General features: G+C 38.9%; 2 protein-coding genes across 3 annotated transcripts in view; both read left to right on the top strand.

The window, feature by feature from the left end:
* Positions 1-2,337: 2,337 nt before the first annotated feature.
* LOC108166686 (hepatic lectin-like) lies at positions 2,338-3,087 on the top strand (the record flags this gene model as incomplete). The annotated part of the gene is made up of 3 exons (XM_017307338.1): positions 2,338-2,481; positions 2,578-2,702; positions 2,782-3,087. Coding segments are annotated over 3 exons (459 nt in total), but the record flags the coding sequence as incomplete, so codon positions are not given.
* Positions 3,088-5,162: 2,075 nt separating this feature from the next.
* Positions 5,163-14,420, top strand: part of LOC103472974 (CD209 antigen-like protein E) — a 16,113-nt gene continuing 6,855 nt past the window's right edge. Inside the window, exons 1-6 of one of the 2 annotated variants that reach the window (XM_008422857.1) lie at positions 5,163-5,349; positions 7,155-7,256; positions 7,368-7,445; positions 11,626-11,855; positions 11,935-12,059; positions 12,140-12,552. In XM_008422857.1, the coding sequence (XP_008421079.1) occupies positions 5,319-5,349; positions 7,155-7,256; positions 7,368-7,445; positions 11,626-11,855; positions 11,935-12,059; positions 12,140-12,326 (753 nt within the window). In that variant the 5' untranslated portion in view covers positions 5,163-5,318 and the 3' untranslated portion in view covers positions 12,327-12,552. Of the gene's footprint in view, positions 5,350-7,154; positions 7,257-7,367; positions 7,446-9,119; positions 9,169-9,305; positions 9,384-11,625; positions 11,856-11,934; positions 12,060-12,139; positions 12,553-14,420 lie in introns of those variants that run through there. The other variant, XM_008422858.1, reaches the window with a different exon arrangement.

Here is a 14,420-nt window from a genome sequence, read left to right as displayed (position 1 = left end):
GTCCCCCCGTGTGGTTCTGGGATTTTGGCTCACCATTCTTGTGGTCATTCTGTTGTGATCTGTGTTTTTCTGTGTAGTTATTTTGAGGTTTTCTGTGTTYAGTCCTGTTTCCCTGTGAGTTTCTRTCCTGTCTTMCCTGTTGATTGTTCCCAGCTGTGTCTAGTTCMCYGATTACCCCCTGTGTATTTAGTCCCACCTGTTGTCTGTGTTCCTTGYCATGTGTCGCAAGTCAGATTGCAGTCGTTGAGTTTATGTTCAGTCATCTGAGTAGAACTGGTAGTCCTGAGTGTCTGTTAGTCTTCACAGTAGAACTGGCTTAAGTCCTGTATGAGCGTCAGCTCTCATTTTCAGTCGTTTGCTAYCAGTGTTAGCTCTGTTACCTTCTACTGTGCTGCCTGCTTGTTTGGACCGTCTGAGCTGAGAGATCTTCATTAAATCATTGTTTTCATCCATAACCTGGGCCGTCAGYGTTCTGCCTCACCACCACACCACCTTTTCATGACACATTCTGACCCCACGGGCTGAGAKCTTGCATGGAGTAGTGATGGGTCCAGCAACACCGATGCGTCGGCGCATGCGTCAAGCCYATRGACCAAACCCYGTGTCGGTGYGCGTATTGGTTTCAGAAAGCAACGTGACCGATACAGGAACTGATTTGAAATGACATTAACGCRCCARACTGTGTTTATAAGGAAGCGAATCYGTCAAATGCATTTGCCAAAAAAAATTCTTGATMTTTTACRGTACAGCGTCAACTATGGAGCAGGCTCAAGGCAARCGAAAGGTTTCCGCAGTGTGGGACCATTTTGATCTTACATCGGAAAATAAAGTATTTGTTTTCATTTCGTGGAGCCCCTGATCAAGGGAGACTATCAGTTGTCTTGYATGTCTTCCATTTTCTGATTGTCGCTCAGTAGATTTCTTCACACTAAGCTGGTTGCCTATTGCAGATTCATTCTTCCCAGCCTGGTCTGTTTCTGGTGTCCTTCCGCAGCTCTTTGGTCTTCACCAGAGTRGAACTTGGAGTGTGACTGTTTGAGGTTGTTAGCAGGTGTCTTTTATACTGTTAACAAGTTCAAACAGGTGGCATTGATACAGGTAATGAGTGGGGGACAGAGGAGCCTCTTAAGGAAGAATTTACAGGTCTGTGACAGCCAGAAATCTTGCTTGTTTGTAGGTGACCAAATACTTATTTTCCACCCTTATTTGCAAATAAATTCTTTAAAAATCAGACAATGTGATTTTCTGAATTATTTTTCTCATTTAGTCTCTCATAGTTGAGGTCTACCTATGATGTCAATTCAGGCCTCTCTCATCTTTTTAAGTGGGAGAACTTGCACAATTGGTGACTGACTAAATACTTTTTTCCCCCACTGTATTTACCTTCACAAGTTGATGTTTTGTTTCTCCAATCAGCGTTTGATAAAATACGAACCAATCAAACCATCCAAACCCTGAAAGAGGAGAACGAAGCTCTGAGGAGAAACCTGTCAGGTGAGCCTGTCAGAGTCTGAATGTTTCTGTCATATTGTACCTTAACACGGCCTCATACAGCACGGCCACATTTACGACGGTAAGATTCACAACTAACGGCAATTTACTGTAAAATGTTTTTACAATAAAATACTCTWAAATCCATTGTACAGTTCTGCTGTATGCTTATGGTATACTGTTTTCATAGTACTTTCCAGTAAGCAGTTATTGTTCCAAAGTCTTACTTATGTTGTTATACCATAAGCTCTTGTTCGCTACGGTTGTATTCAATACGGCAACCAGAGCTGCCGGTAATTTAATGTAAAATGTTTACCATAAACTACCGKAATTAGTAGTTTTCCATAAAGCTTTTACAGTTCTGAACTATTAAAGTGACATTGCCAAAATACTAAACCATGTACCATAGGCCGGAATTTACTTMAATACGATAAAATTCTGGCAACCACAGATGCTGGTAATTAAATTTAAATTTTCCTAATTTAATTACCATAAATTGGATTTTTTTTTTTTACAGTACAGATCCGTTATTTTTCTTTTCTTTTCTTTGTTAATGTTTCATTAACCAGAAATCACAATTTCTTTTGTCTTTCCCTTTTTTCGAAAAGCTGGAAGTCCAAATTCAACAACTATATTTGCAGCAGAACAAAGTAAGTCCATGATCTGATCTTTGTCTCATTTCTGTCCTCTAATGATGTCAAAGAGACRTTGATGGACTGACAGAGACAGGAAGTCAGATTGTAGCTGCAGGACAGAAGACGCCTCCTGCTGTCTCCAAACCACACAAACATCTACAGAGATTTATTCCTCCTGGTTCACTGAAGGCTTTGTCTTTAAGATCTGACACGTCTGAAGTGTGAAGCAGGATGGGAGCCACATGGAGGAAACTGTTATTATTTCAACACCAATAAATCCTCCTGGACTGACAGCAGACGTTTCTGCGTTGGTCAGAAATCAGACCTGGTGAAGATCGACAGCAGAGAGGAGCAGGTATGAAACTCTGCTGAGGTTCAGATTCTCTCTGGTTTCATCTCATCATCATGATTCTTCATCTCAGTGTCATTTTCATCAACTTCTCCTGTTCAGATATTCCTGTTAGAAAGACTGAGAGTCTTGATGGTGGACGATGAGGACATGTTCTGGATCGGACTCACAGATGTACCGGAAGAAGGAAAATGGATCTGGGTGGACGGATCAGCTCAGGATAAAAGGTCTGAATAATGAGAAAGTGTTTGTTTAAATGGTGTTCTGTAACATTTACCTGATATTTTCTTCCTGCTGTGCTCCAAGTTTGACGTTCTGGAAGGATGGAGAACCCGACAACAAAAGTAAAGATAATGCACCCTCAGCTGACTGTGCGAGRATGARGAAGAAAATAGAAGCTGATGRTCTGAATTCCTGGTTTGATATTTCCTGTAATTTTCCTCACAAAAGTATCTGTGAGAAAACAGCTGAACTGAGTTCATGTGTTTGCGTCTGAAGATCAGTTCAGTCTGTGAACCGATCTGAGTTCAGCTTCAGGAAGCTGCAGTGATGCTGCTTTTATCAAGATATTGTGTTTAAAATGTTAAATTTACTTCCAGACATGTTGAAATAATCTTTAAACTTTCAACATCCAATCATATTCTTGCTTGATTTGCTCATATTAATATTTTGATTTCAATGTAGAATATCATTTGAAAAATATGAAACTATGTAACTTGTAAATATTTGACTATGATCAGGAATGTATTCTTAACTYGTTCCACATTTTGTCCAGTAAAAGAAGATTTTGGTCAATATGACTAAGATTGGCTTTGAAATAAATAATTTGGAGAACTTTTATAACTTTTTCTCATATTTGAGGCAACGTTTATTTATAATTGTTATGTGGTAAAAATTTAATAAATGCTTAAAAAATRTCTCCAGTGTTTCTCAAACTTAGAAAAGTTACCACGCTTTTGAGGAAGTTTCTACCTGTAAATAATTATAGAAACAGTTTGTAGAAATGAGTTTTTATTGATGTCAAAACTTCCTTTAAATAAGTAACTTTGGTTTCAGATGCTGATGTTGATTTTACTTTGGATTTGCCCAATTTATTTTGTTGTTTTTTGTAAAGGCGACCTAATGTTTTATGACTWAGGKAGCAGTTTTTACAGTGTACATCCTGCCCCCTAGTGGCCATGCAGTGTCCTCTCCCTCAGTCTGAAGCTCTTCTGATTTCAGCTGAGTCTGCTGACCTGATGCTCTGACTGGTTTCCAGTCTGGTTCCTGTTCTGTGCYAGTGGGTTCATCCCGTCTTARCAAATAAAGATGTTTTCTTATTACTGTTTTCTTCTTTGCAGTGATTCCTCCACTTATCCACCTATTCATTATCTGCATTTTAATTACTGATTGCCATTAAAAACGGAATTTGTCTGAAGTTTATCTAATATCTATTTTCATGTTCATAAAGKAAATACATTTGTCTTGTGCCTTGAGACGAATTAAACTGCATTTATTCCAGTTTACTGATCACATATCTCAGTAATTAAATTTAATAAACTGTTGTTACTRTGCAATGTTATTTGTAACGTTACGCTGTAAATATCAACAACAATTGCAGTTATTTAACCCATTTCTTTGCTAGACAAAAAAATAAATGACTGTATTTTAGTCATATTTTTATTACCATGTTATTTATGTATTTATAAATGTCATMGTTCCAAACTATTTTATTTAATGTACAACCTAAGTGTTTATCTTGCAACAGGATGCKTTTATATGGAAATCCACAAAACCCAGCTTTTATTTTATTAGCCCACTTCCGCTTAACCACAAGYTAATTCACTCTAAATATTTAACTAGTAACCTAAAAATGTAGTTCGCAAGCTGAACATTTCTGTCCAAGTTAAATATTTAGCTTGGAAAATGAATATTTACTTTGGAACTAAATATTTAGTTTTCAAACAAAATATATTAAATATGTTATTTCCAGCAAATAGAAGGAAATAAAAAWTTTTTTAAAAATCACCACATGATATAAAGCGTTTTTGCTGCAGACGGGGCAGTTTGCAGTGCACCACTAGAGGGCAGCACTTTCTCCTCTGTGGAATGAGGGCGTGTTCTGCCGGTCGCTTTAGTAAATAAAAATGTTTATTTTTATTATTTGTGTTGTCAAAGTCGATTACAGTATTGARAGGARGAGYTGSAGGTGAGYTGATTAGAAACTGGAAGCAGAAACAAGTTAATCAAATCCTTCACAGGGAAAAACTAACTAAAAAAATAAAACAGGAAGCAAGAAACAACATAAAYAATAAACAAGAGAATTTAGAAAGAGAAACATGAATCCAGGTTGTGAGGTAAAATCTATCAAACTAAGAGAATAAAGCCACAGTAGATACTATAACTGATGATTCAGAGCCGATGCTGAAGTAGAGCCAGTGGAAAAAGGGCATCAGGTGAGAAACACAATGGAACAATTACAGGAGCAACAACATGATCAGAAAAACACACAAGTCATCAAATAACCAAACATTCATGTTTGGTTATTTGATGCTGAAATATAATAATATAAGAAACTAGAGAAAGAAAACTTTTTATTCGACCAGTAACCTGCTGTGAGGAAACGCTGCAAACCACCCAACCAGAGAGCTGAACAGAAAGCTCCTCCTTGTTTCTGTTAAAGTTTATTCAGATCTGTGATTCAGGAACTGCAGAGCATCTTTCTGGTCCAGTCAGCAGAGGAGCAACGACGCGTTCATAACGAGTCTTTACATCCACTTTAAATTAGAAACGGAGCTTCACCTGAACCAGAAGGTTTGATTCATAAATCTGAATTTGGAATTTGGACAAACTGAGGCGTCGACATGATGAGCCGACGACGAGGAAACACAACGGGTAGGAACTGCTATGTGATCATAAACTGATTAAAATAAAATGATTTTAATGTAAAATGATACATCATGTGTCCTGCTGCATCCTCAGTCAAAAACAAACTTTTATGAACTAAAGGTTAAAATCTTTTCTAAGTGTTAAAAATTAAATGATCGAATGATGATTTGTGAAGGTGATTTAGACATTAAAAATTAAAATGACAAAGAATGGACACAATGTTTCTCTGACAGCAACCGTCATGGTTGGTCTAAACCAGTGGAGCATAAAGACGTCCTGCATGTTTCAGCTCTCTCCTCAACACACCTGGATCAAATGACGGCTCATTAGGGGCCTAATGAGAACATTGACCTGCTGAAAAGGTTGTTAGCATCAGGGAGAGAATAAAACACGCAGGATGCCGGCCCTCCAGCACCCATTTTGAGCATCACTGGTCTAAATGGAAATATATTTAAGACCTGGTTTGTTCACAGAAACTGATAGGTATTTTTTCCTTTCAAAACTTCATTAAAAGAACCACAGACAACGTTTATGAATTTTATGACCAAGCCTTTGCAAAAGGAGAAGACTCAGCAAACTGCTCCTCCAAGCCGTTCACTGAGCGTCTGAAGACCTTTGGTTACAGCTCGTCTTTTATTATCAAGCATAAACATGGAGGATAGCTAAAGAAGACAGCAGAGACAAATTATTACTGCACACAGGCAGTTTCTGAGGTAGGGAGTATTCCGGTTAATAAGAAGGCACCTGTGGAAACGTAATTTAAGGTCTGGGAAACACACAGTTAACTGTTTCACATGAAGACAAACAGGCAGATGGGGGCTTCAGGTCAGTTTATACACACAGAAGAAAGAGAACACTTTAAATTGAACATTAGATTGAATATGAACTAAAGTAATAACAAAATAATAATACCAAAAAATCTCTAACAGAAACTACTTCTAAAAATTTTAAATTAAGGAAGTTATCTGAGATAAAATTGGAAATGGGGGCAAAAACAAATTAATACCACCAAGAAATGACACATGATCTAAAAACTACTAGATGTTTCCTGTTGGCTAGCTCTCAGTTCTCAAAACCATGGAACTTTTTTTACGGTCAATGCAATCTCCATGACACACACACACACACACACACACACACACACAGGCAGGTTGTAGGCCGTAGTAACACACTGAAGTTCTTCTGAGGTTCTGCACAAGGTTGATGTCTCCATGATGAGACGCCCACAGAGCTGCAAAGAAGGTAAAACGATGAATTTAATGATAAACCAGCAGRAAGGAGATGAAGAAGCTGAGTGGTCTTTATCAGAAAATTAACGATCCAACACAAACTGATTCTTTCGATCAGCAGAGCTGGATCAAACTCTTTGTTCTGTCTTTGTTTTACTGAACATGTTTTTAATTATAGATGAAAACTTAAGATGAAACCTGATCTCATCCTGTGTGAAGAATTCAAGACTGAGAGGAAAACGGAGATCATAACCAGGAATTTAAAATAATAAAAAAAACTACATCACTGCAGAAAATGAGGAAGTCAAACACTAGAAATGAGAAATGCATCTTTCTCTGATTGTTATAATTAGTCGCACAGAAAACGAAGACTGATATCTCCATGGAAACGCAACATGATCACAAACTGTGATACAGAAGCTGCAGTCTGAGTTAGTTTCTGTCCATAAAGGAGAAACTGACAATGAAAACACATGAATCATTCATAAAGAGGAAGATGTTCAGGTTAGATGTCAGGTTGATGTTAGTTTCTGTGAGTCCGTCTCCAGGTTCTGATCCGGTTCTGCTCTAAATGCTCCTCAGGTGAAAACCCCAGCAGAACCTCCAAGCTGCCAGCAGGGGGAGTAGTTCTGCTGGTTCTGGKMKSYCTGCTGGCTGCTGCTCTCATCGTCATCTACAGACTCTGTGAGTTCATCCTGATGATGCTTCTTTAAACCACTTCCTGTTTGATGAATGCCAGTTAGAAGTGATGCTGATGAAGTTAAATCTGATATTTTCTAACGTTTCTTCCATCAGCGTTTGTTTTGTTAGACACCTGTCAACGTTTCCAAACCGTGAAAGAGGAGAATGAAGCTTTGAGGAAAAATCTCTCAGGTGAGACTCTCAAGGTTTTCACAACATCAAGCCTGAAAACTTTGTTACTTTATTATTCAGGCTGTAGTTCCACTGTCCTTGTAGCAGGAAAATACATCATTTTCTATCTTTTTAGTTTAAATATTACAGGTTTGATTTTAAAACACTAAATGGACCATTTTTCACTTGGTCCATTTTTCTCTGCATCGTTGCATTAACTCCAATATCTCAATCAAGTTGAGAAAGTTAGAATTTATGCTGCAGTATATAACGTATATAAAATCTGTTTTTTCCATGTTTGTTGTGACAGTTTAAGACGAGACAGACAGTTTGTGAAAAAAATCAAGCTCCTCCTCCCACTGATGCTATTTCTGTTTGAAGAAATTCACCTCTCCCAGTCAAAAACATCCAATCAAATCCAGGAGGAGGGTTCTAGCGCTGTCAAACAATCATGTGTATGTGCTTCTAAATTTGCTAATGGTAGAGAAGCAACTTTCCGTTCCAGGAAAACCATTTATCTGCTGTCATCAGTGGCTATGCTGAGCCTTAGCATTGTGGCAGGCCAGCTGTGAGGAGGGAGCTGTAGAGCAGCACAGAGCAATGGAGGATGGTAGCAGCAAGTTGATTAACAGCACTAAGACCCTCCTCTTGATTCTGATTGGTTGTTTCTGACAGAGTGATGTATTTGTTCTGATCACTGCAGGACCATAGAGGGAAGTTACAACATAATGATAATTTTAACAAATATTTAAAAACATCGTTTTTTTTTTTGTTTTTTTAGAAAAGCTGCACATTGCTACTTTAAGAAGAGGAAAGCTCTAGGACAGTGGTTCTTAACCTGGGTTAAGAACCACTTAACCCAGGTTAAGTCGGTCTCTGAGTCGGTCTCAGGGGTTCGGTGGAGCCTCTGCCACGGAGGTAAAGACGCACTTGTGTAAAGTCGTGATGACGCCCCGCTTTGCCAGGATCACGTTACATTGCTTAGCCAATCAGAGGATCAGAGGATCACGTTACATTGCTTAGCCAATCAGAGGATCACGTTACATTGCTTAGCCAATCAGAGCTGCGGAGGAGCCCTGATTGAAGTAGCTCCACTCTCAGCATGGATTTGAACTTTTGGTTTTAATTACTTCAGTCGCATCTTTTCGGGGTTGGTACTGCCTTTAGTGGCGTGGTGGTGGTAACACAACTAATATAATTACATTACTAAATCAAAAATCCCGCAAAGCTTTTNGAAGAAGCTGAGTGGTCTTTATCAGAAAATTAACGATCCAACACAAACTGATTCTTTCGATCAGCAGAGCTGGATCAAACTCTTTGTTCTGTCTTTGTTTTACTGAACATGTTTTTAATTATAGATGAAAACTTAAGATGAAACCTGATCTCATCCTGTGTGAAGAATTCAAGACTGAGAGGAAAACGGAGATCATAACCAGGAATTTAAAATWAWAAWAAAAACTACATCACTGCAGAAAATGAGGAAGTCAAACACTAGAAATGAGAAATGCATCTTTCTCTGATTGTTATAATTAGTCGCACAGAAAACGAAGACTGATATCTCCATGGAAACGCAACATGATCACAAACTGTGATACAGAAGCTGCAGTCTGAGTTAGTTTCTGTCCATAAAGGAGAAACTGACAACGAAAACACATAAATCATTCATAAAGAGGAAGATGTTCAGGTTGATGTTAGGTTCTGGTCGGTCTGCTGGCTGCTGCTCTCATCGTTATTTGTTCTCTCGGTAAGTTTCTGTTGATTTATTATTTTACAGAATGTTTTATGCCAAATCACAAACAGAATAAGTAAAATAGTTAAATGCTTCATCTTTATAATTCTGATGTAATCTCACCCGAGCCAACTGCTGTTTTCTTTCTCTAGCTGTTGATAAGTTCCAGTCCAATCAAACCATCCAGACCCTGATAGAGGAAAATGAAGCTCTGAGGAAAAATCTCTCAGGTGAGAAGATCAGAGTCTCCATGTGTCCACCAGGTTCAGCCTGAATCTTATTCAGAGCTGTATGTTACTTTATTATTTATAATTTAAATAAGTCATGCAACAAAACAAGTCACTGAGTAACTAACAGTTTGTTTTTTTAACAGACTTCATTTCAAAAAATATTTATGATTTCTCTGAAGTTCAGCAATATAACCAAGCAGCACAAAATGTTTGTGATCTGATCTTTGTCTCATTTCTGTCCTCTAATGATGTCAAAGAGACGTTGATGGACTGACAGAGACAGGAAGTCAGATTGTAGCTGCAGGACAGAAGACGCCTCCTGCTGTCTCCAAACCACACAAACATCTACAGAGATTTATTCCTCCTGGTTCACTGAAGGTTTTGTTCTGATCTGTTTGAAGGTGAGAGATGTTTGAAGAAGAGACCAGAGTGGGAGAAATATCGAGAAAGTCTTTATTATTTCTCCACCCAGATGTCCTCCTGGACTGACAGCAGACGTTCCTGCATTGATCTGGGATCAGACCTGGTGAAGATCGACAGCAGAGAGGAGCAGGTATGAAACTCTGCTGAGGTTCAGATTCTCTGGTTTCATCTCATCATCATGATTCTTCATCACTTGAGAGATTTCTCCTCAGAGTCATTTTCATCAACTTCTCCTGTCCAGATGTTCCTGGAGCTGAGGGTCAGAGACTTGATGGAATACGATCTAAAGAAGTTYTGGATCGGACTGACGGACTCAAAAGAAGAAGGCAAATGGCTCTGGGTGGACAGATGGATCACCTCTGAATAAAAGGTTTGATTAGTTTGGGAAGATTTTGATCTTCATTAAAGTCACTTGTTTCTGCTGAACTTTGCTGCTTGTTGTCTCTCRGTTTAAGTTTCTGGATGCCCTGGGAGCCTGATAACACAAAAATAGAAGATCCAGGTGGAGAGGACTGTGGAGGGATGGGGAAGAAAGGAGGAGCTGATGATCTGATATGTTGGTATGATCAGTTCTGTGCTTCTCATCGGAGAAGCATCTGTGAGAAACCAGCAGATCTTCCTACAACTGAGCCTCGTTTTATCAGGGAACCAGATGTTTTCTTTCCCACTGAAGTACCTGATTATTATCTCACTRCATCAGATTATTATCCCACTGAAACAAAGTATTAGTTTTCCTATCTGTCACCTGCCTTTSTTAACTTTAAAATGTGCTTTTAGAACAAAAAATAATTTTTCTTTGAACATGTAATCTTATCTTTATTCTTCCCTTTCCCATCATCAGCTCCAAAAACTATATGGCAGAATAAAACTGAAATAAAAATAAACTTTAAGCTCTCTTTTGTTCCTTTTTCCAGCACTAAAACCATTTTAAGGGATTTTTCACTCCAGATTTAAAATGCTTGAGATTCATTGTTATTCATACAATGCTCCAGTTTTCAAACCCAACACAGTTAAAACAAGGTTCCCCAGGAAAAATGTCAAAACTAACCAATAAAGACCACCAGAGGGCAGCACCTCCACATACGTATKATAATTTACCATTTAGGGGAATAAAATTTTAATACAGCTCATTAAAATAGATAAATCTCATTTTCCAAAGTCAATTATATGGTCAATGGAAAACCAGCTTGTGTTTTCGCCAAACCTAATGTTGCTCTACTGCCCCTCTGTCCTCTGATGAATACCACCTGTGCTGCCACCGTTATTAACCCCTCCAATGCTCTCACCTAGTGTGAGGTCATCTGTCGTCGTCCATGTCACAACCTTTCATCATTTTTATCACCACGCCCCTGTRATRTCCCTGGCCTGTGTTCTGCCTCCTGAACATGGCTGCTCCCTCTGATTCTGGCTCTGAATCTTCCTTCCTGTATCTGGACCTTCATTACTGCCTCAGACTCTGGATCTGTTCTGCTGGTCTTTCTGGCCTGTCGCCANGGGGGAAAAAAAATCATATTTTATTTATCACTACAGAAGGGTTCAGTGAATGCGCATATGAAACTGGTGGGTTTGTTACTTCAAATAAGGTTAAGAACCACTGCTCTAGGAGATGCAGATGCAACAAAATGAGACAAAACTGGCAATTTTTTTATAAAAACAAGCTTGTGGTCATTTGATGTTACTAACCGCAGGCTGCAGGTGAGGCAATGCTAATCATTCAACTCACACTGTGTGGCACATTAAGACCTTTTAATTTTCTCTTAAAACAGAAATAACACATCCACCAAGTTAGCTATGTTTTCGTTTCTTCTCATTCCTGCAGGAAGTCAGAACGTAACTGCAGGACAGAAGAGATTTCCTCCACCCGACTCGGTGGAGTCTTGGTTCAAAGTCACACAGTCTGCTCTGTGTGTGAAGAACAGAGCAGACTGGGAGGCCCGTGAAGGAAGCTGTTATTATTTCAACTTAATACCTCTATCATGGGAGGAGAGCAGAGAGGAATGCAGATGCAGAGGATCAGACCTGGTGAAGGTCGACAGCAGAGAGGAGCAGGTATGAACCTGCTGCAGGTTCAGCTTCTCTCTGATCTTCATCAGCCTCAGAGTCATCTTCAACATCTTCTCCTGTTCAGACGTTCCTGGTGGAAAAGTTAAAAACCAAAATCTTGCATCCTGAGGACAAATTCTGGATCGGACTGACTGACTCCAAGAAGGAAGGCAGTTGGTTGTGGGTGGACGGATCTCCACTTGATAAAAGGTTTAATTATGCAAACACTCAACTTATTCTACAGACAAAGTTGTTTCATTTAACCAAGTCTTTCTGTTTCTTACCTTTAGACTGAGCTTTTGGTTTGGTACAGAGCCTGATAACTGGTCTGAAAAGAACAAAGATGGAGAGGACTGTGTGAGGATGGGAAAACATGATGTGACTGATCTGGAGTGTTGGTATGATCAGTCCTGCCTGGCTCCTCAGAAAAGCATCTGTGAGAAAGCAGCAGGAACCAGTTCATCTGTTTGTGTTTAGATTTCAGGTTAAATCTCCTAAATTCTCACTAATCTGATCTGTAACAGCTTCACACTCTCTGGTCAGAAACACGTTGAACATTTCTAACTCTGCTTTAGCAATGACAAATTCAATCTGAAAACATTTCTTTGTTTTATTTTTCTTCAAGAATTTTAAGAATAAATGTTCTATTTGCTTATCTGTTGCTTAATATTCTGTCTATAAATGGCATTAAACAAAAATAGAACTGAAACACAGAAATGTGTGTTTATTGATGCTCTATGATGGACTGGTGACATACTCAGGGAGATGATGAATGGATGAACAAAACAAGAGGGCAGCACATTCACATGTTTCCTGATGAAACTGAAATTTAACTCTAAATTAACTTAAATAAAGTGGATTAACAAATTAAATGTGATCTCAGGCTTAAACGGGAGGAGGAAAGGGAGTGAAGATGAAACCAAGTTATCATCTCTTCATAAGAAAGATTAACAAATTTAGTCAGACATGAATCTGATATGCAAAAAAAATGTCACATTTATGTTTTATGAGCTTCAAAATTGCTTATTTAAGCAGCTCAGATCATATTAATTATGAATAGTGAAAGAAAAAAACATTTTTGCTGCTACAGAATCTTCTTTCATGGTGACGACAGACTACTTCATATCTGTGTGTCTGTCAGTGGTCCTAGTCCAGTCAGTGTGTTCGAAGATGAGACAGAAAACATTATTTTTGGTGCCGAAACGGGAATACTCTGTTATTAAATCCAGTGGCGCAACTACACATTATTCAGGTGGATGCGAAAACATACATCGCCATCCTCCCACCCCCGAGGGAAGGAACATAAGGGTGAAGGAGCGACGCTCATGAACTATGACCCCCAAATCACAGAGAAGTAGAAAATGAGGCTTTATGGATGAAAAACAGGAGAAAACAGCAGAAAGAAGAAATTCAAACCCTTTTTGAATCCCCTACTCCAACATCTCTCTCTCTCTTATCCCCTACGCCAACATCTCTCTCTCTTATCCCCTACTCCAACANCTGATTCTGGCTCTGAATCTTCCTTCCTGTATCTGGACCTTCATTACTGCCTCAGACTCTGGATCTGTTCTGCTGGTCTTTCTGGCCTGTCGCCAATCTGGGCCGATTCCCTGACCTTTAGTTATGAGACCATGGATGTTCAACCCGCTGGCTATCCTGTGATTTGCTCTGACTGGATTAGCGTGTGAACCCAACTCATCCCACATTTCCGCTCTCTGTGACGTCACCGCCCATGTCTTCCCTCTATAYGGTCCTGTGGGTGAAACAATCCCCAGTAAAAGGGAACTCTTCATTCCTCTACTCTTACAGAGCAGAGGAATCACAGATCACAGAGCATCCCAGTCAGTCGGTGACTGAATATCTGAAAAGGGTCGCCTTGTCAGCCCTCTCCAAAAGTGCCGAAGTCCCAGTTTCCCTCCATCTTCCACATCCTGGTATTGGTTGTGGTTGTTGTTCTGGATCCAAACCAAACGATTTTCTTTACAGCTTGTAAAAATATCTGTTAATGAAGACGCCACAGGTGGTTTTGACCGAATAAATGTTTCTGAATAAATGTTTTCCCTTAAAAAATCGGACAGTTTTCAATTTTTCACTGTGCCAAAATCAATCTATTAAGCTTTTTGTATACCACCTTTCAGCAACAAGGCAGTTCAAAGGGTTTTACATAATAAAAACACAAAAAAAGTCATAAAAACATCATACAGTCACCAATTGAGAAACCGGTAATATTACATTTTGTCGAGAGCCATCATCAAAATCATCAGTTCACATCAAATGTGTTTGTCAATGTTCCAATTATTATGGCTCATAAACAGGTGGGGTTTTAGTCTACATTTAAAGAATCTCAGTGTTTTGGCTGTTCAACTTTCTGGGAGTCTGTCCAGATTTGTGGTGCATAGAAGCTGAATGTTGGTTCTCCATGTTTGGTTCTTTGGGGATGCAGGGCAGAACACATACTAAACCACAAACAGATCATTGGAATTTAATTTGAAAGACCAACACAAAGTGGAATGCTGCTGTGAATTAGATAGAAAATTATGCATAATTCAAAACTTTTTTTTTTTACAAATG

Source organism: Poecilia reticulata, linkage group LG11 (genome assembly GCF_000633615.1).
Source record: "Poecilia reticulata strain Guanapo linkage group LG11, Guppy_female_1.0+MT, whole genome shotgun sequence".
Lineage (NCBI taxonomy): Eukaryota > Metazoa > Chordata > Actinopteri > Cyprinodontiformes > Poeciliidae > Poecilia > Poecilia reticulata.
This window is presented reverse-complemented; position numbering and strand designations above follow the sequence as displayed.